The sequence below is a fragment of the Oryctolagus cuniculus genome, chromosome 1 (genome assembly GCF_964237555.1).
Source record: "Oryctolagus cuniculus chromosome 1, mOryCun1.1, whole genome shotgun sequence".
Lineage (NCBI taxonomy): Eukaryota > Metazoa > Chordata > Mammalia > Lagomorpha > Leporidae > Oryctolagus > Oryctolagus cuniculus.
In genome coordinates, this window is record NC_091432.1 from 91,902,256 (window position 1) to 91,924,323 (window position 22,068).

A 22,068-nucleotide genomic window follows, 5' to 3' on the forward strand; every position below is an offset into this window, starting at 1 on the left:
AAAGCAGCAATTATTAACATCCGTGTTCCACACTACCATCATGCAAATATCTTTTTTACAGTTGAAAATGCAATCACCCTCTCCACAAGAGAGAGCCAGAGAAAGCCCAATCCATCAATATGTCTCTCTCAAAATAAAAGTTTACTCTTCCTGTCATGAACTACATTATAAAGTTACTTACCTGTAACATATTCTATATAGAATATCACAAAAAGGAAAGAGGTGAGATAAATAATGCAAAACAAGCCAAAGAAGAAAATAGGACTAACAGTTGCAGTGTTCATTTCAAAAAGCTGCAGCTGCAATTTGCAATGTCTTCCTTCTCCCTCTTTCTTGTTCCCCTGGCCTTCAGCCACCCTTAACACATCGTGGTAATCCCAGTCTTCATTCTGGAGATCAGAGCCAGTGATGGCTTCCTGTGGTCACCACTGGAAACTGTAATCCTAGACAAGCTGCACAACATCTCCAAGTTCCAAACAAGCTTTGCAGTACATACCATGTAGAGCAGCAACCTTCGTTGAAAGAGAATCTGAAAAAAGTGGTAATTGTCTTTTGAGCCTCCACAATGGGCAAAGCACTTGAAGGAAGATAAAATGGGTGCAACAATGAAGTAGGGGAAAAAAGGTATTCATCACTCTTTCATGTTCACCACCAGGACCTGGATGGAGCTCCAGGCTCCTGGCTTCAACCTGTCCCAGTCCTAGCAGCCCTTTAGGGAATGAAACAACAGAAGGTAGACCTCTCTCTCTCTCTCTGTCTCTGTCTCTGTCTCTGTCTCTGTCTCTTCCTCTTTCTGTCATTCTGTCTTACAAATAAATAAAATAAATCTTACAAAAACAAAGTTGCTGCTTGTTTGCCTCCCTCCTATGTGGTACCCATGTTACTCCGTTACATTTACACTTGATCTTAGCCAAAAAGCCAAGAAGCCATCCACTACGTTTAAACCTCTCAAGCTTTCAGTCTGTCTTCTTCTCCATTAAACTTTGTGTGAAGCCCAAGAAGAAAGATTGCTCCTGCCCTTTTCTCAGATGATTCATTCAAACTTTCATGCTTTTGAATAATAAATAGTTCTGATAGCCAGTGAGAAAGAAAGCACTTGTTCAATTTCTTTGAATGATTCTTCCTTATAGCAGGATGCTCCTTCTGAGTGCCACCTTTTGTTGTCTCCCTCAGTACCTGAAGTTCACACAGACTGAAAGCAGGCAGTGGTGAGGACTGCAATTTTGAGCCCTGTTAATTAACTATGTCTCACCTGTTAATTATGTGATACAGTGGGTAATTTCTTCCCAGCTCTGGACCCCGGCACCAGCAAGAGAGAAAAAGTTCATGCAGTCATAAGTACAAGGGGAATTTTAAAATTAATCTGTCATGTGATAATTTGTTGACAGGTTGGTTACTGGAAAGACATGGAACAAGAAGATGCAGCAGAAACTGTCAAAACCAGGGGGAATGAGTCATTCGTCATCCTGACAGGACTAGAAGGAAACACACTGTATCACTTCACAGTGAGGGCTTACAATGGAGCTGGATACGGGCCACCCAGCAGTGAAGTGAGTGCAACCACCAAGAAATCCCGTAAGTGATCTGGGCTTTTTGTTTGTTTCAGACAAAGGGAAACATCTTTTAATGGTTTCTGAAAGCCATGTGAGGTACATAATAAGCAGAGTCAAAGGGGAGTTTGATTCCTAGTCTTGCTTCACTGCTTCGATCTGAATCCCAAAACTAGCTCAGAAAATTTTGCATTCACAGTAGATAAAGGTTATCTTCCTGTGAAACAAGGCTAAGCGATTTTGACACAGAAGGGAGATAAAAGGATTCGAGTTCAAAAGCTCAGTAGAGTAGCTATTAAAATGACACTCCTGGAGCAAAACCCTCCTTATCTGACTCCAGCTGGATAGAAGCCTGTGGTGCCAGCCAACTACTAGACTCAGGAAAAGATTGAAATCCTCACAAGAGTTTAAATGAAGAAATGCATTTAAGAATCCTTGTCAGTTCATTTTCACTCTTTATTTTGCAGCCCCCAGTCAAGCACCTAGCAACCTCAGGTGGGAGCAGCAAGGCTCTCAGGTTTCTCTGGGCTGGGAACCTGTCAGATCATTAGCCAATGAATCTGAAGTCTTGGGTTACAAGGTTAGTGTCTCTTCACTCTCCTGCATAGATACACATCTCCAACTTTTTTATTATGATATTAGATAATCCATAATGTATATAAAAAGTCTTCTATTTTATCTCAATCATTTTCTACCTAGATTTCAGAGAGAGTGCCTCCCTACAGGTAGAGAAGCCAAGGCAATCAACACTGATTTCAACTGCAAGGCATAGGAAAGGAAAGGGTAGGCAAAGCATCAACAAGCTGAATATGGTGTGAAGATGGCTCCGTGAAGCATGATGCCAGGCAGAAAATGCTGGCATATTCTCCCAGCACACAGATGGCAGATGGCAAAAACTGGATGACTTAGCCTGAATAGGAAGATTTTCTACTGACAAAGAGGCAGAAGAAGAAAAGCACTGCAAAGGCCAGAACCCTAGACAGGATAGGGTCCGTGAGAAAGACAAACACATCTCACATACAGCCATGCTGCTATAAGACAAGAGATCGGGAAATATGAAAACATTTATACTGCTTTTGGGAAAACAACTTTGTCTCCGATCTTAAATACATATGGGCTATGTATTGAATTGGCTTAATTTCAAATTTTATTCCATCATATCAGATTCTATTTATTTTCATAAACTTTGTATGGAATTATTAGTTGAATGTGATTTATATTTATAGCAGAATTTTTTCAAATATCTCAGTGATAATATTTAGACAGAAAAGCATCATTGGGGTGAATTTTCAACTGTCAAAGATGGTAACACAATATTTTGTGTATAAAGTGCTAAAATTCTGAAGCTAAAAACTGAAGATGCTATAAGTGGAATGTATTTTAAGGTAATTAATTTACATAAATATTTTCAGACATAAACTATAGAATTCTTACTGTAACTAGTATGGAGCTCAGACACCCTCACACTTTAACCCAGGCACATACACTCAAATCTCTCCCTAATCCTTGGGATTTTAAATTTGCTCTTTTGGGGGAGAGCCAGTGAGTGATTTTCTGTGCCTTTTCCTTTAGTTCTCCCCTTGCCATATTCTGCCCCAAAAGACCATGCCCACACAACTTTTCATCAAAGGCAAATTTACTCTTCAATGATTAGAGGTATCAATAGACCATTCAAGAAGCAGTCCGAAATCATCAGGACGATGGCAAGCCTTCTCTCAAACTGGAGAGGCAAAATAGAGTGCAAGAAAGACACACATAAAAACATACGGCCAATTGGAAGAATTGCGTGATTTCAGGCAACCTCCAAGTAAGAACAGAGAAATACCAACTTCAGGTTGGATGTGGGGTTCTCCAGTTACATCGCCTACTCTTTGTACACAGTTGAGCCTTCTATCTCTGTCATTACTCTCTCACTTTATATGTGACTGTCTCCTGTGCCAAACTGAGCTCCTTGAATGCAAGGACCCTATCTTACTTATCTCTTTGCCCTCAATGTTGCTTGCATTATTGAATAAATTAATTCATTTTGACCCAGTTAGACACATCTTCTGCATTCAGATATGTATATTATCAAATATGTATTTTTTTTTTTACTTTTTTTTTTTTTTTTTTTTTTTGACAGGCAGAGTGGACAGTGAGAGAGAGAGACAGAGAGAAAGGTCTTCCTTTGCCGTTGGTTCACCCTCCAATGGCCGCCGCGGCCGGCGCGCTGCGGCCGGCGCACCGCGCTGATCCGATGGCAGGAGCCAGGAGCCAGGTGCTTTTCCTGGTCTCCCATGGGGTGCAGGGCCCAAGCACCTGGGCCATCCTCCACTGCACTCCCGGGCCACAGCAGAGGGCTGGCCTGGAAGAGGGGCAACCGGGACAGAATCCGGCGCCCCAACCGGGACTAGAACCCGGTGTGCCGGCGCCGCTAGGCGGAGGATTAGCCTAGTGAGCCGCGGCGCCGGCCTCAAATATGTATTTTTCCAACATGGCTTTAAACGTGTTGTATTGTGGTGATGAAAGATCACTGGCATCTGAGTCAGGCAGACTTTAGTTCAAATCCTAGTTGTATAACTGAGTAAATTGTTTATCTGTTCTGGGTTTCATTTTCTTAACTTCAAAATGGTGAAATAGCAGTAATAATATCTATCATATAGCATTGTTTTAAGGATTGAATTAGATAATTTGTGTAAAATGTTTTCCATACAGAAGGAGCTCATTAAAATATATATATATATACTATGTGTTTCTTATTGTTATTAGACTATTAGACTATTGTTATTAGAGTCCCTGGGTAGATGAAATTTTAAAACATAATAGCAAAAGAAACTAATCTTTAAAAGTTGCCTGCTGGTGCTCTTTTAGTGGAAATAGCGTGTCACCCTGGAATATCTTCTCACCAGGAGAACAATCGCTTTTCCCATCTTAGTTGTATATATTAATGACAAGTAAATACATGATGCCAGAGTATTTTTTTGCTTTTATTTTTTTGAAATGGTTACACGTCCTTATATGCCTGAGAAGGTACAACTAATCCACAAGAGTCTTCTGGGGCCTACATTGTGACATAGGAGGTAACCCTGCTGCCTGCATTGCCAACATCCCTAAAGGCACAGATTCATGTCCTGGCTGTTCCGCTTCCAACCCAGCTCTCTGCTAATGGCTTGGGAACAAAAGTAGAAGACAGCCCAAGTCTTGGGCCCTGCCACTCATGTGGGAGACCCAACTGAAAGTTCTGGCTGCTGCCAAGCCCTGGCCATTGTGGTCATCTGGGGAGTGAACCAGCAGATGGAAGATCTCTCTCTTTTTCTGTTGTTCCCTCTCTCTCTTTCACTCTTTCACTAAATAAATACATCCTAAAAAATAAAAGGGAGTATTCTGATAACAAATGGAGTGAGACCTCAACTCCTTCTCTTTTTCAACTAAATATTACTAGAACCTTTGATATACAGGATAATCTTAAGTGAGAGGACTCTGACGGGAAGGATCCCATCAGGGAAAGGGAACCTAGGCTGAACACAGAGTCTGGATTCTCAAGGAAAGATCCAGTTTTCACAGGGCAAGGGATGAAAGGTTCTCTTGACCCAGGCACAGAGATAGGAATGCAATGAGAATATAAAGAGATGGAAGCCAGGGAACATAAGGCTGGAGTCCCCTCCTCTGAGCATGACTGAGGAGAACAGCAGGCAGGGATCGCCACACTGTAGTTAAGGAGCTGTTATCATCCCCAGGGAGGTACACAGAAACTCAGGCAGACAGAACTGGCCATGGCACTCGGAAACAACATTATCCTCGATTCCTGATGTGTCCCTGAGACCTACCACCACGCCAAAAGTGTAGCCATCTTTCTTAAGCACAGTAGTTTACGGTTGTCTCAAAAGATTAACAAAAGTAGGAGCACACAGCACGAATAATTTATCTTTCCATGAGGTAATCTGAAGTTGGACTAACCTACTAAAATTAAATTCACCTCCTGAGATTCTTGGAAAATTTGAGATAGGAGACTTCCTACTGATGACAGTAATTGGAATATAAGAAATAGGGGTTACTTTATTTTCAATCTTTGTCTTTGCCAATTCTCTTACATGTACAGTTAAGGGATCACTAGAAACATATGTGCTATGTAGGTTTAAGGTTCAGAACTTGGAGTCAAAGGCTGTGGTGAAAAATGCAGGGACTTTTGTATTTTAACTTTTGCATTAAGTGCAGTTTAAGGTTGATAAATTCAGAGAAGTCTTCATATAGAAGATTGTCACATTGTGAAAATAACTGGAAGATGCTAAGTATGGGGAAACATGCAATTACCACATATACTCTACCCATAAGTAATCCACTAAACTCTTCCTTTTATAGTTAAGTTACTATCTAAACTCTTATACAGGATATAAGGCATTCAAAGCAAACCACAAAAGAGCATAATAAGATGATCATTAGAATTTGACATTTGACCAATACTTTAAAAAAAAAAAAAGATTTATTTATTTACTTGAAAGAGTTACAGAGAGAGAGGTAGACAGAGATCTTCCATCTACTGTTTCATTCCTCAGATGGCCACATCAGCCAGGACTGAGCCAGGAGCTTCATCCAGGTCTCCCACATGGGTAGCCAGGGGCCAAATCCTTGGATCATCTTTCTCTTCTTCTCCCAGGCCATTAGCAGAGAGCTGGGGCAGAAGTAGAGCATCCAAGACATGAACAAGTGCCCATAGGAGGTGCCAGTGTCGAAGGCACCAACTTTCCCTGTGACACCACAGAGCTGGCCCTGAACGATCTGTTTTCTAAGAAAGCACGGGTCATAGTCTGTGCAGCTGTAACAAAGTACCTGAGACTGGGTCATTTACAGAGAAGAAAAACAGACTTTTTCACAGTCCTGGAGTTTGAGAAATCCAGGATCAAGGCAGCAGCAGGTTTTGGTTTCTCTGCAGGAGATGGCTATGTCTTCATGTGCAGGAGGTGAAAAGGCAAAAAGGCCAAACCCTGCATGAAAACTCTTCGGTAAGGGTCTTAATCCCAGCCCTGAGGGGAGGAGCCCTCATGACCTAATTACCAGTTAAAAGTCCTCCCCTCTTAAAACACTGGCAATGTCTGAATTTTGGAAACACGTACAAACAATAGAAGCATAGACCTTATTTAAGAGATTGAGGTGCCAGCAAAAGATCCTGAAAAATAACCAAGAATGTAGTGGAAAAGGGTGGAACTGAGCCCTATATAGTGCATCAGACATTAAAATTAAGTCACTTCAATTAAACATTACCTAGTGGTGATACAGCTCATTGCTCGGTTCCCCAGACTGCCTAAGAGATCTTGGACTTCTTGGAATTTTGTTTAAGATGCCCATATTTAACAGCAATAACTTCAGATATTACAGCCCCTGTTAACAAGTAAGAGGAAGAGAAACATGAAAGAACAGGAAAATGTTGGGAAAGGCTTTAGAAAAGCCTTGTTACATTAGCACAAACTATTCACACTCCAAATAACGTTCCATTTGAGAGGTAGTTAAATCAATTTGATAATTTATTTAGCATATTTATGACTTCCTTAAATTAATTAGCATGTGCCACTTTATTTTATTTTTATTTACATTTCCCAATTCTGAGTCAACTGCATATTTTAATATATTATTTATAAATGACTGGGAAAGTGGAACAAAAACTTTAAATAAAATTTTCCTAATTTGACTTATTTTTCTCAAGAAAGTATTAGTAAATGAAGAAATTTTATTATTATAACTCTCCTAATATCGGTCCATATTGAAAGTCCTTAATAATTTTGACACACATTATAAATCTAACCATAATTGGAATTGTTAAGAAATTTCAGTAATCAAATTGTGAACTACAATGTATTCAACTACAATTCTTAATGAACTTGAGAATGGTGGTTGTTTTTTCTTTACACCATAAAAGATTTTTATTCAAGATTAAAATGTAAAACAACCTTTCATCCCCTCCTTATATACTTCCTATATACTTATTGCTGAGTGGAAGGGAAAATATGAGACTAGGGATAAAATCAGGAGCTGTTTTTACTTGCACACATGTCCCCTTTCCCACCAAGAGAAACTTCTATGTGCTCAGAGAAGACTCAAGTCCTCAGAAACAGTTCAGGAAAAGGACCTCAAGCTGTGAACCAAGAAAAACAGTTTTGCTCATCTACCTCTACAAACCATCCTTTCCTAGATGTCATTACAGTTCTATGTGATACGTCTCTCCCACTCATCTCTACTTTCTTTTTTGTGGAGCTGAGGGGAGTAGGGGAAAACTGGGCTTAAAATTTTCTTGTAATCCTATTATGTACCAATGTAGGCAGAAGATTTCACTGCTTATGAACCTGAAACACTAGTTAGGGCCTTGCAGACCTCCCTGAGATATATGTGTACTGGGCATGGCGGTGTAATTCATCCCCTGTAGAATTTTGAAGCCCACCCCTATATCTTTCCAGTTTCTCACAGAGCTTTTGGTCAACAGCCACTTTACTCCCCCTGGCTTCCTGTAGTTTATACCTTTTCATTCACCTTATTTTCACTCCAACAAGAGACTCAGCCTCCTCCCTGTGTTTCCACAAATTAATAAGGCTCTTCACTGGTGGCTTAAGTTGGGTGAGGGTGCACCTAAAAGGTTCATTATGCTGCCTACTCTAGATTATGCTTGAAATTATTTATAATTTTTAAAAAAAAATTGAAACAGAAAAGACCCAGAATGTCAACCATATGTATGAAGACGGAAATACCTTACATACAAACAACTGAAGTTTCTCATATGTCCTTTTCCTAAAGGCCCTACAGCTAATGGCTTCTCAATCATACTTGTGCTTCCCAATTTCTACTCATCTCGCTTCTGGTTGCCTTGCTGGATCCCACTGCCCCCAGCCTGCTGTCACAGGGGCTTCACCTACCTCACCTTCCTTTATAAAGAGCAGATGTCCCCATCAGCCATACGCACACTGCTCAACTGAGGAATACGACGTGCCTTTATTTAGTAGGATTCATCCTTTTCGGGAGCACTTGAGTTTATAATAAGTAAATTAATCCTGTTATATTTTAGCACATTTATCTCAAGATTCTGTTGCTGTTAGACATAGAATATCCCCTCCCAGATCATGCCTTTGAGAATTACATTATCCCAAGAATTTTTCCTTCAGGATCATCTCTTTGAATAACGCTTTGATTTTGAGTTTTTAAATGGAATTTGAGAATAGTCTTGATGTTACATTAGGCAATCTATTTTATGCATAGAGATGCCTGTCTTTACAACTGTCAATCTGTAAGTGTCCATGGTATCACAGAAATCCCTGGCCTCCTCACTGTCCATAGCTATTTTTGACATGTCTCCTTAGTTTTATCATATTTCTTATTCATCTTTTCTAAATCTGGATTTTAAAATATTTAAATATTTAAAATATTTAAATAAAGTAAAATATTCTCTAACACACCTAAAGTAAACATTAATTTAATATATCCTGTCACTTAGTATACCTATTTATTCACACATAGCACTACATCTCCTTGGATGTATTAGTAAAAGCCACATTTAATTTCAAACTGCTTTTGCTACCATTAACTAACTTTTTTTTTTTTGCTTTTACCTTTTGTTCCTAAGTTTTGACTGATCCACAATTTTTTCTTCAACTCTGGATTTTACAGCAACATTAGATACGCATTGCTGACTGCATTTTTCTTTGTCATAAGAATTGTAATTTATTGAACCATAATAACAGTGTCCTCTACAATAGTCACTCCCCTGCCAATCCCCACCAATTTACATACTTTCTCATTCTCATAAATTTGCTTTATAATTATCTTGTGTGGATGATCAGAATTCTAATTCATTACAGTGCCACCATTAAAATCAGAAGCATAAATTTGGATAAATTTGTCATTTCTAAGCCAAAATACATCTTCCAGGAAGACGTCCTCCTGCTACAGACCCTCCAGGAAGTGGTCCCAATTCCCCAGATCTTGACTAAATCCTCATCCCATGCTTTGCTGTGGCATCAAAATCTGTTTCCCCTTGTGGTACCTACCACATTTCATTTCATTGCTTGTCTGCCTCCAGTATCAGGCTATCGGTGCCATAAGGACAGGACTCATGTAATCTTCTCTGTTGAATCTCCAGTCTATAGTACTACCTGGCCTATACAACATCATACCCAGTAAATATTCAGTAAAACTTATCATGTTGTGTTGGCACTGAGGCTATAGGGACCTTCCCAAAAAGAATCTGAGTCACTATATTGATTATACATGACATTTATAGAGAGGTCACTTCCCTCTATAGGTGAAATATAAAGAAAGTGATATGGAGGGAGCATAAATTACCACATTACAGAGGGGGAGGATCAAATCCAGGAAAGTTTCAATACACGAAAATATTGCTTTTCTGATCTTGTACATAAGTTGGTTCAAGCTTAAAACACATTTGCTGGTCGGCACCATGGCTCAATAGGCTAATCCTCCGCCTGCAGTGCCAGCACACCGGGTTCTAGTCCTGGTCGGGTGCCGGATTCTGTCCCGGTTGCTCCTCTTCCAGGCCAGCTCTTTGCTGTGGGTCGGGGAGTGCAGTGGAGGATGGCCCAAGTGTCTGGGCCCTACACCCGCATGGGAGACCAGGAGGAAGCACCTGGCTCCTGGCTTCAGATCAGCGTGATGCGCCGGCCGCAGCGGCCATTGGAGGGTGAACAAATGGCAAAGGAAGACCTTTCTCTCTCTCTCTCTCTCTCTCTCTCTCTCTCTCACTGTCCACTCTGCCTGTCAAAAAAATATATATTTGCTATAATAAAAAATTTAGAAATTTTTCTTTTGCTTTGTAAGCCAGTTCATCTTTTATGATGCAATTTAAACACTGCCTCGCTGACAATTGAACAATGATGACAACAGAACAAATAGCTTCCTCTGATTAAGCTTATCATGCACCAAGTTCTGTGACAGGTATTTTACATGCATCCTTTCATTTCATCCTCCTAACAAAACAATGAAATAGATGTTATTATCTCCACCCAATAGTGGAGTGAATTGAGGTTTGGAAAGGTTAGTAATTTGCCCAGCCAGGAAGGTATAGGAGATAGGTTTTGCTGTTGTTGTGCTGTTTTGTAGGAAATTGTTTTGAATCCAGATCTGCAAGACTGGAAAGTCATTGCTCTTTCCATTATGCAAAATAATCTTAATACCAATAATTACAAAAAAGTACAAACACAGTGATACTGAGTAAAAATATATTTGAACACATCTCAATGGCTACTACCTCATACACACATATATAGATATAGATATATAGATATATAGATCCACACACATATGTGTGTGTATATATATGTATATATATATATGGCCATCAAAATGTTAACCTTCTAATGGAATTTCCCTAACTACCCACTTGATCTTATTTAAACCACTAATCTCTGTGACCCTAGTTTCCTTCTCTGTAAACATAGGATACTCCTATGTTCTGATTTGTATTTCTGGAGATTTGTCATGAATATATATTCAGTTGCAGTATCACAGCCAGATGTCACAAAGACTTATCTTTGCTACCCAAAGTATCTAAATGCCTGTTCAACAAAATGTAAACCACTGCAAAATTAGAAATAAAAAATTAATAAATTTTTACTATTCAACCATTTCCTATGTTAAGAATTTCTTTTTGAGATGTTTAACAAATTTTCTTTTCACTCCTTTGAAATGATTTGAAGAGTTTTCAAAACTCCTTTATGATACCATTCATTTCAAGAAGCAAGCAAAAGACTTGTCATGATCTTCCCCTTCATGGCCTTCTCTAGACTCATTTCTTATATTTGCATATGCATTCTTTACAATTCATACCCTAATGTCATGGTTTCTAATTTCTTAGATGTATTTTTTAAAATATTCTCTTCTCTCTTTGCATAATCTGTTTCCTCCACTTTTCTGAAGGGTGAACTCCACTCATCTGCAAATGCTTAGCTCAGGTAGCACCTCCTTTGGAAAGCTTAGTCTAAACCCACAGATAGAATTAAACTCTGTCTTCTCTATGTCATGACCCCTTATAAACACTTCCATGACAGTTCATAACACTCATTACATTTGTTCACTTATCTAAGCAGTGAGATCTTTGTGCTTAGCTCAGAATATGATACACAGCAGCTAGTCAATAAACAGTTAAACTCTAATTGAACAAAAAATGTTTAAACCTTTGCTATTACTCTTAGGTTTTTTATAGGCAAGAGGGTCACACCAACAGTCAAGTTATTGAAACCCAGAAACCTCAAGCAGTAGTACCACTCCCTGATGCTGGAGTCTATATTATCGAAGTTCGAGCATACAGTGAAGGCGGGGATGGAACCAACAGTTCTCAAATCAGGGTGCCATCGTATTCAGGTAAGCTCTTTCATTTGATGACCACGCACAATATCAAAACTGCCATTTCTGAGATCTGGAGGGGCTTGTCTTCTATTGTCCATACCATCCTCTGATTAATATGAATCATGGCAATCTCAAAATTGCAGACCTTCCACAAACCTAGAAAGGAGTCGATGTTTTGTTTACAATGACCTTATTTGTGCAATTTCCTTGCCTATGCTGGCCTCTATTTTGGCTTTGGGGATATTCCTTTAAACTGATACTGCACTACCTTGACATACCTACTTCTTTTCTACCTGGATTGTCTTTATTGTAAGAAAGTAGGGCCTTTGAAGGAAGTGTTTTGACAATTACAATTTGATCATTTTCATTGATTTCTGACTAAATTATAATTTTATAGAATATAAATATAATTGCAATTGGTATTAATAATTGCTAGCTTTTACTAGCCCTTACTTCATGTCCTGTATGTCTAAAAGTGCTTTCTGTATAATACCTTCCTTAATGTTGGTAACAGTCATATGAAGTAGGTACCTTTCTTCTTGTTTTACAAAGAAAATTTATGTAACTTGACTAAGATCAAGCTATTATTAAGTGGCAGAATAAGGTTTCAAGCCGAATGCTTGTCTTTCAGGCCCTATGCCTTCACCCAGCAAGGGAAAACTGATTATACAAAGAGCAATTTTTACGAATTTGGAAGAAAGAAACCGTTCTTCAGGGTAGTCACAAAAGGAAGCAAAAGAGTTAGGTATATACACAAATACCTAATTAAAGTATTGGGCAATTTTCATCAAAACATTGTATAAAACATTTCTTGTGCATTTAATTAATGGCAATTATTAATTTTTTTGTTGACCCTTCATTCTTGAGCAGAATGATCAACCTAGAGGGAAATTGCCAATGATATGTTGCAAGACTCTAAATGTGGCACTATCTTATTTAACACACTTATCAACTGGCCAGAAATACTGTTTGTGATTTTTTTATGCCACAAAGTGAGATGGAAAGCAAATATAATGTAGAAAAGAATATAGTTAGGCTGAACTTTTAGAAAAAAACTATTTTGATATGATACTTGCTAAATTATAAATTCCTCCAAAAATATGAGATAAAAGACATTATTGGAATGATTAAAAAATGTGAATAATCCTTGTAGATTAGAAAATGTTATATCAACATTAATTTCTGGTTTTTAATAACTGCTATTTGAAATTTTTTTAGTAACTATAGATAAAGGCATTTAAGGAAAAGGGTGTATTGTATCTCAAATTTTATTTCAAATGACAGAGAAAATGAATATATTATAGAGAATAATAAAGCAGAATAAAAAATATCAATATTCTTGGCATTATACAACATGGTTTCCATATATTACTTGATCCCTCTAGGAATTTTTGAGTTAGGAATTTTATTATTCTCTGACTCTCTAAGTTTTCTTTCAATTCTAACACAATCAGAATCTGTAAATGCAAACACTTGGATTTTCCCATTTATATTTGATTAACTTATAACTTCGATAAAAAAGTCAACATCAACTTTTATGTTATAATTAATAATGCTTTGGCCAGCACAACCAATTTCTTGAGGTTTTAAAAGTGAAATCTCACAGTTTTGTCTACATTAAACCCATAGAACATGAGCAATGATTGTTTTCATTCTTACCATATTCCAGAAACCAAGCACCTTAGAAATTGAATTACTTGCCCAAGAGAAACAGCTAGTTAATTTTACAGCTAGGGCTAGATCTTTGTCCAATGTTGTACTTTATGTTTTATTTTCCTTTTTATAATCAAAATAATATATTTTAGCTTTGTAAATTCTATTTAGAATTTGAAATATAGGCCCTACTTAGCATCCTTAAAGTGAGATGTTTTCATAAAAGTGTAATGTACATTGATTTAACACTCTCAAATACTTAGAATTTATATTGTTTATTTATTAAGCATATACTCCACTCAAGTAAGGCTTTGTCATTTGCCCTTCTTACAGCTCACATGTGAGCATATCATTCACAATAACCCCATTTTGTATTACTTGATAATAGGTTTTATTAGTGCATTGGCTATAAAAACTTTCAAAGGAAAGAAGATTTGCTGATTTTTTGCATGTGTATGTGTGGTTTATGCAAGAAATATTTCTTTGATTTTTACGTAAACATCTAGAAAATAAATTTAGACTATCTCTGTAATGGAAATCAACCCCATATGGTAATACACTCAATCAAGCCACATGGGATAAATGGAAAGAAAATGATAACAAACACTGGGTGGTTGATTTCGTTGTTTTGGTGGTGGTAGCGGTGATAGTGGTAGTGGTGGTGGTTTTAACTAAGGCTAAGTATTCTTTTAAGTGAGACAATGGATAAGACCACCTACTTCTACCAATCCCTAGCCCAGTTCTACAATCTTTCTAATACCAGGTTCCTTCAGCTGCAACACAGATAAATAATAGTACTAATCTTATATAACTGCTGTGCGGAACAAGTAAGACAATGTCAATAATGATCTCAGTAGAGCACATCAACCATTATCACGTGCTTCAGAAGTCTTCTACCTTGAAGGACAACTCCTCCGCTTAGTGCCAAAAGCCATAGTTTGTGACTGTAAGGACCTATGCAAACTATTTCAAGCTGATTAGCTTGGATCAGTCAGCTTAATCCAACAACAGTTCTAGTATATTAACTGTACACATATTTTGCTCTCAAGAAAAAGATGTTCTCCTGGTGTCAGTAAAATGATAACGTATTCTATTCCTTTGCCAAATTAGTCATGAGAATCTAGACTTGAAGCCTCTACAACCAAGACAATGAATCAAGGGTCCATAAAAAATCAAATAAAGTAATATAATTAAATTGAAAAAAAAATCGACTGACGTGATTAAATGAGGACTTCAGGTTGTGAAGGAGCTTCTAAGTGGGATTTATTGAAAGACAAAGGGATAATGCTCACTCATATGTGAGTGCACAACACCTCAGGACAGAGAATTCCTGGGCTGGAGTTGTCCTTTTTACAGGATAAGGGGTGGGGCTCAGGGCAGGGCCTGACTGAAAATTCAAAGGTGAGGCTTCAGCATGCATGGTTTATCTCTAAGAAACTGGCATCATCCATTGCCTGTTGGAAAGTAAGATTCGGCTTCACATGCCAAGTTTTCAGGCATGGTGAATTGGCATGGAAGGTGTTAGAATTTGGGTAGTACACATGGCTTGGGTGCTGGCAGTCCTTGGGTGCTCCTTGTCCCTCACTGACTCACTTCCTATCCCACATCACTACTCGCCTCAGATTTCCATCCCTTAATCTTTATGGGACCTTGAGGGAGGAATGTCTGTCCTCTGTAACTTCTTCATGATGAATCAGGATGTTGTCCCTGTCTACCCAGGGAACAAAAATTCCTTGCTAGCTAATCTAGGGTTGTTGCTTGAGGAGCTAGGGGTCCACCACTAATCAGTGGCAATAGCTAGAATCTCTGCATGATGATCATTTTTGTATGGAAGTGTTGAATTCTAAGAAACTCCATTTCTGAACTAAGCAGAATAAAAATTATTTTATTTTTCATATCTAGAATTTGAAAGGTTTTCTATTAGTGCAAAAGTTTACATTGAATCTCCTAGTTAGATGTATTTGTTAGACACAGCATAGGCTTTTAGACACAGTATTCCATGTATCCTTCTATCCTCCATATAACTTGGGCAACCACAGTGTATTATTTTGTATGTATGAAGAACTGCCTCATCAGAAATATGACCAATGTTGCTTTCCTTTGTCTTACATATTAGAAAGAACATCTGCCCAGTCCAAACAAAATCAAAATATTTTTTCCACTTGATTTTTCTCCTTTTTATTACAGGTGGGAAAATCACAAGTGCTCAGTCAACTCTCCACACTCTCTCCACATCATCTTCGGTAACACTGCTCTTGGCATTGATGATTCCTTCAACCTCATGGTGAAACCTGCTGAGTTAATTCACTTTTCTTTGCTTTAGCTTGATAACAGCAGTGAATAGAGTATAGTGTAGATGGAGACCCAGGATCCTGAGATGAGCTTTAAACACTTGGGACTACATGTGGTGCACTTAGAGGAGACTTGGAACTATTACTTATCCATCAGGTTTCTCTTTGTTTTTTTTGTAAATTGAGAGGACAGTTCTAGGTCCAGTAAAAAATATGCAGATTGTATGTAATGAATTTTTGTAAGTAAAGGCAATTTCTGTCAAATGTATTCTTTACTTTTTTAATATGTTGGAATTTCATTTTATATCTAATGATTCTGAGTGTGTACCATCCATTTATTAAGTAAGTGGTCCCTAGCAGATGTTTCAAAGACAAATACAAAACTGAGAATGAAAAGCTTGCTTAAGACTGAGTCTAATGTTTTTCATTTTCCCTACAGCTGATTATTCTGACTGCCATATCTGCAGGAGATATGAAAAAAAACTTCAGTTATATGGTTCATTATAGGATAAGTACACAAAGTTTTCTCAAAAATATTGTGTGACTGAATAGCAAAATAGTTAAGATTTGTCAGTATGCTATTCTATATGCACCCCTAGAGCAAGTTATTAGGGCAGGGAATAAACCATTTATATCAGTGGAAAGTAAATAGAAATCGAGTCCAAATGAATTTAAGTGCAATTGCTTTTCATCAACCACTATGTTATCTAGCAGAAAATACAGTAAATGTTTATTTTTAAAAACAAAATAGTTTCAAGTTACAAAAATCACTAAAACTATAGATACTGACATGCTGCCATGGGTGCTAATTTAAAAATGCAATGATTATGGGACAGAACTTTTTCATTTCTCCACCGACTGCCAAAACAGATGTTGAATTCAGTCCAAGGTTTCCTTCTAATTGGAAATCATTTTAAGTATATGAAATTTTGTTGGGCAAATAATTACGCATACATATAGTCTATGGATTAAAATGGTTCAAGCATAAAAACTAATTTTGTATTTTTTGAAAACTGTTCCCTGCATTATATGCCACTTATGAAATCTCACCAACTCCTAAAATAAAGAGATATTAGATAAATTAATTTAAAAAATTTAGCTGTGAGGACATAGCATCAATACAGAGGCTCAGCAAGTCCACCCAGCCATGTACTCTATAAGTCAGTGATTTGAGAGGTGGTCCACATTGCCCACATTGAGGTACCACATTTAAGTGGTCCTTGATTGTGGCTGGAAAGCACAGTGAAATCACTCTCCTTGATGATATCATTATAGAAATTCTAGCCAACATGAGAATGTATCTGAGCTTGAAGATGCTTGAAAAGATAGTTCTTGCATCTTCATATGCCAGAAAAGAACCTGGAAAAGTTTCAGTTTTATAGGTAATGTTAATATAAGAACACAAAGCAATTTATGTTCAGTTATGCAAAACAAGCTTCTAACTCTAATTGCATCTTTAATGGCAAACAAAATATTGAGTTCAAATTTCTGGTTCTAGAGGTTATACCTTGTGTAATCAGAGGAGAGATTGGAGTTTCTGTTCTGAATATCCTAAAATGTTAGCCTCAGAGCCACAGTATAACTAATTATGTTGATTATTCATTCTTTTGGGGGGCAAATTGTTTTCAAAACACCTCAAAACAAGCAAGAAGTGATTTAAGAGACTATTTTAGTCAATATTAATATAGTAAATACTATATATGGTAGTATTTTACTATCTATGCCTATGAATAATAATGATCAAGTGTCCTTTCTTGAACATCTTATTTTGAATGGGAGAGGATGGACTTCAAAAGTAATAATATACTAATAATTTATCTGGTAAAACAGGACTTCTCCCAAGCACAGTATAACTTACAAGAATAAATTGTCCATCTAAATATACATAAGTAATATGAAAAATGGGAAATAATTTTTATAAATTTCATGAATCAAGCCATTTTATCATTTTCCACAAGATTCAGTGAAGGACTTTATTACTAGCACTGTTATAAGGCTCAATAAAGTATAACATTAATTTGTCAATGACAAATCCAAATTAACCAGGATTTCCAACTAGCTGATGGATGGTACATCTGACAGAATATTCACGTACAGAAAGTCTGGTGTTGTATTCTTACAGGAATCTGAGATATGGGATGTTTTTACTCAACATGCACAGAATGTGTATTTTGCATCATAAACCTATTTAAGGAAACAGGTTTTCAATGTTTCTGTATTTATGTATTACATATTTGTTACTTTGTCAAAAGCAGAACAGCATCTGTTATCAAGGTACATTATTTTTCATCTACAGTACTGAGAATTTTCTTGAATGGGAAAATAACCACACAGTCTTAACTCATTAAAGAGACTGTATTTTTGTAAAGTCACAATTGAACTATGAAGAAAACAGCACTTCTTAAAATTAGAAATTTCATGAATGCAAATGTTTTGCATATCCAAATGAAGGTACTGTGGACTCCATGTCAAACTGTTAAATATATTGTATACAATCTGTATATATATATTATATATATAATGGTATATACCATGTGGAAGGCACAGTCAGATGTTCTGTGTACTGTTCTTGTAACATTAGACCTTTTTAATAAATAATTCTCTTTTTATTGACTTTTATCTTTTCTCCTGTCAACTACATGAATGGCTATTTATTTTGTTTAAAAAAAGAGGATGTTTATGAGTATAGTTGCACTCTCAAAAAACATCTTTTAGACTCTGCATGCTGTTATGACTTTAGGTTCAAAAATTTCCATGAATGGTCCTAGTATTTGAACTTAAAAATTTGACACCATGTCAAAGAACAAAACAAGCAAAGTACAGATGGAATAAGTGCAGGGTTAAACTCAAAATGTATTTCTTCTCAGGAAAGGAAACTTCATTTTAACGATTCTGGGATGAGTTTGTTAAATGCATTCTTCTACTTTTATAGGGAACAGACAATCCCAATTTATCCCAGGTGCAATTCTCACAGATGGAGTTTATCAGTCCTTAGGGCCCCTTATGCACCATGCGTACATTTCTATTGCACTGGCAATCACACAATATTATAATTAATTATTTATCAATGTTTCTCTTCCACTTTCCAGACCGTGAGATCACCCAGGGAGACTATATTCTATAAGTTTTTGAGATTTCTAATACCATTGCCTGGCACATAGTACCTGGGACATACTAAGTGAGCAATAATTTGGATTTAACTTAATGGTGGTCTTAAAATGTTTTTTTTTTTTTTCAAACAGTTTTCCCAAGGATGGTAGATAATCAATTTGCATAGAATTGACTTCTATTTAGTAGGTCAGAGATTAGGGAGATTTGATTGTTAAAATCTTCTCAAACATAAAATGGTACAACTCAATTGAAGAAAGCTGGGAAACACTTAGTAAAATTTTGTATGGATTTACCCTTTTACCTAGCAATACCCCATCGAGTGATCTGTTCCTAAAATACACTAGCAACAGCATGTAATATTAAATGAATAAACAAGGTACAAAAGTGAATTTGTGTCCCCTTCTGTGTAAGAAGTGGGAAAAATATAAACACACATATATGCTATTTTTCTCAAGCAAAAATAACTGAAGAATAAGCTAAATACTAAGAAAAATGGTTACATATGAGAAGGAAGTGATTGAAATATAAGGAAAACATGCAAACAAGCTCCTTCCCAATTTAATTTGTAGTTTAGACTTTGGAACTACATAAATGTTATATTAACTTAAAAATTAAACAAAAAAATGAAACAAAACAAAAATTTGAAAATCAATAGAAAAAAATGAAATATATAACAACCAAAAGATTAGTAAATTAAAGCTTTTCTTTACAGAAGCATTATGAGGGCATAGATAAGTGTATCGATTCAGTATTTTGAGAGTACATTCCTAACTGGGATTCACCCAAGAACAACACACACACATGATATCTTTGTAAAATGTAAAATGTAAAATGTTCAATGAGAAGTTGTAATCTTTGAATCATAAATACTGTACAAATTCTGGTCCCTACGTTTCATTTACTACCAAAAGGAATCAGAGCATGGAGAAATAACTGGTGGAAGGTTTCAGGTAGGGAAATATACAGGATGAGCCTGAGACTTCTTACTTGACTGGTAAGACCTATCTTGGTGATGATGGAAAGATAACTTAAAGGCTTGCCTTTGGCACAATGAGACAATAAATCTTAAGGAATATTGACTGCAATGGATTGCAACAAACTGACATCTAAACTCCACACTTCTGTGTGGGTAAACATTCATACATCATTGATTATCATGTTAAATGAAAGAGTCACCCTTCATTTGAGATTCGCTGTAAAAAAGGAAAGAATTTAGAACTCATCTTGCATTTTCTGTAAAGACTGAGGACAATCACATTGTTGATAAAGGATAGCTCCCATTTGGAAGAATCATAACTAATAAAGGCAAAACTAATTTTAGAATAAAAAAAGTAACAGTAGTACATTGGATATCAATAGGTTTTAAAACCACTAAGTGGGGCCAGCATTGTGGCACAGAGGGTTAAGCTGACACTTGCAAAGGTAGCATCCCATTTCAGAGTTCCAGTTCAAGTCCTGGTTACTCCACTTCCCATCGGCTTTCTGCTAATGCGCCTGGGATAGGAGTAGAAAATGGACCAAGTGCTTGGATCTCTGCTACCCATGTGGGAGGCCAGGATGGAGGTCTTGGCTTCTGGCTTTGGTCTGGTATAGATCTGGCTGTTAGGACAATTTGGGGGAGTGAGCAAGCAGAAGATTCTCTTTCTCTCTCTTTCTCGTTTGGTCTCTCTCTCTCTCTCTCTCTCTCTGCCTTTCAAATAAATAAATCTTAAAAAACCAAAATAACACCAAGTAAAATGCTAATGAAGAACACATAGTAAAAAATAGGCTGATACCATCTGAATCTATGGATTTTAATACCACTTTTGAAACGGAGACACGCAGACATTAAATACTCCCAATATGACTGAGCTGGATTATACAGCATTACTTCTCTAATGCTATGCTTTAAAAATTTTATCATGAATCTGATCAAAACTCTACATCTGTTATTTTTAAGACATTCTGGAAGAAAAGATAACTTCTTAAATTATACCACAAGGAAGATATCAGATAAATTCTGAATGTCAGATATTCTACAGGACCAATGACCGAGTTTCACCCACAGATAAATGGCATGCAGATACAAAATGGGGGAGGGAACTGTTATAATGTTAAAACAGAATGAAGAGCAAACTCATCAAAATACAACATGCAGACCTTCTTGGAATACTTGGAATACTGATTCAGATGAAGCTACAAAACATGCCTTTGAGACGATGGGGAAATCTTAAAATCTGGACTTTGTATTATATGAAACAGAAGGGACAATAGTTCTAATAGATACATTTTAAAGATTTTATCAGTTAAAATATATCCCGAAGCTAGGCATAAGTAAAATAATATATCCGGAATTTACCTGAAAGTATTCCAGCAAGATAAATTTATGGGCAGGATATATGCTATAAAGGTAGCATAACATTCATAATTGTTGAGGCTGAGTGGCAGATTAGTAGACATTTTTATGCTGGTCTCTATGTTTATGTAAATTTAATATGGTCCATATAAAAACTTGAAAAGGCCCCTGCTTTAGATTCCATGGCAGGAGTAGCCACCTATGAAATATCACCAAAACCTTTTAACATCTAACACAGATATATCTCCATGTCTTGGTCTTTAGTACCTATAAAGAAATACTGTATCATCATCTCTTAACACAATGTATGACAAAGAAGAAACTTCCACTTAATAAAACTTACTTTAGTTTTCTATGTTCTTAATAGAAAGCCTTTGTTCTTAGAGAAAAGTAACATATCATCTTGATATTTTCTATTTTGTTTTCTCATATTTATGTAATAGTAATAATACTAGTTGTATCTTTGTAAAATATATATTGTGAAAGATTCATAACTATACATGAATAATTTTCCTACATTCTACTACATTAAATGAATCAAAATGAAATTCACTAAACAGTTGGTTGCTCCAACCATATAAAACGGAGCTGCAGTTTTAATGAACAAATTAATCATTGCTTATGTTGCAATTACCTCTTGACCTGAATGTCAGAGTACAGTAAAAGCTAGCAACATAGATTTTGCTAACATGCGGCTCAGCTGGAGGATAACACTTGCAAATATTCTGAGATGGCCAACTTCCTATCTTCCCTACTTCATCTATTTTCTGATTTTGATATAAACCCATGTCAGTTACTAGAAAAATCC

At 36.6% G+C, this 22,068-nt stretch overlaps 1 protein-coding gene across 1 annotated transcript in view; it reads left to right on the forward strand.

Annotated features, from left to right (window-relative positions):
- CNTN5 (contactin 5) overlaps positions 1-19,347 on the forward strand; it is a 1,373,625-nt gene extending 1,354,278 nt beyond the window's left edge. Inside the window, exons 23-26 of the mRNA XM_051820359.2 lie at positions 1,389-1,575; positions 2,018-2,130; positions 11,717-11,885; positions 15,711-19,347. Of these exons, the coding sequence (XP_051676319.1) occupies positions 1,389-1,575; positions 2,018-2,130; positions 11,717-11,885; positions 15,711-15,811 (570 nt within the window). The 3' untranslated portion in view covers positions 15,812-19,347. The remainder of the gene's footprint in view (positions 1-1,388; positions 1,576-2,017; positions 2,131-11,716; positions 11,886-15,710) is intronic.
- Positions 19,348-22,068: the final 2,721 nt, after the last annotated feature.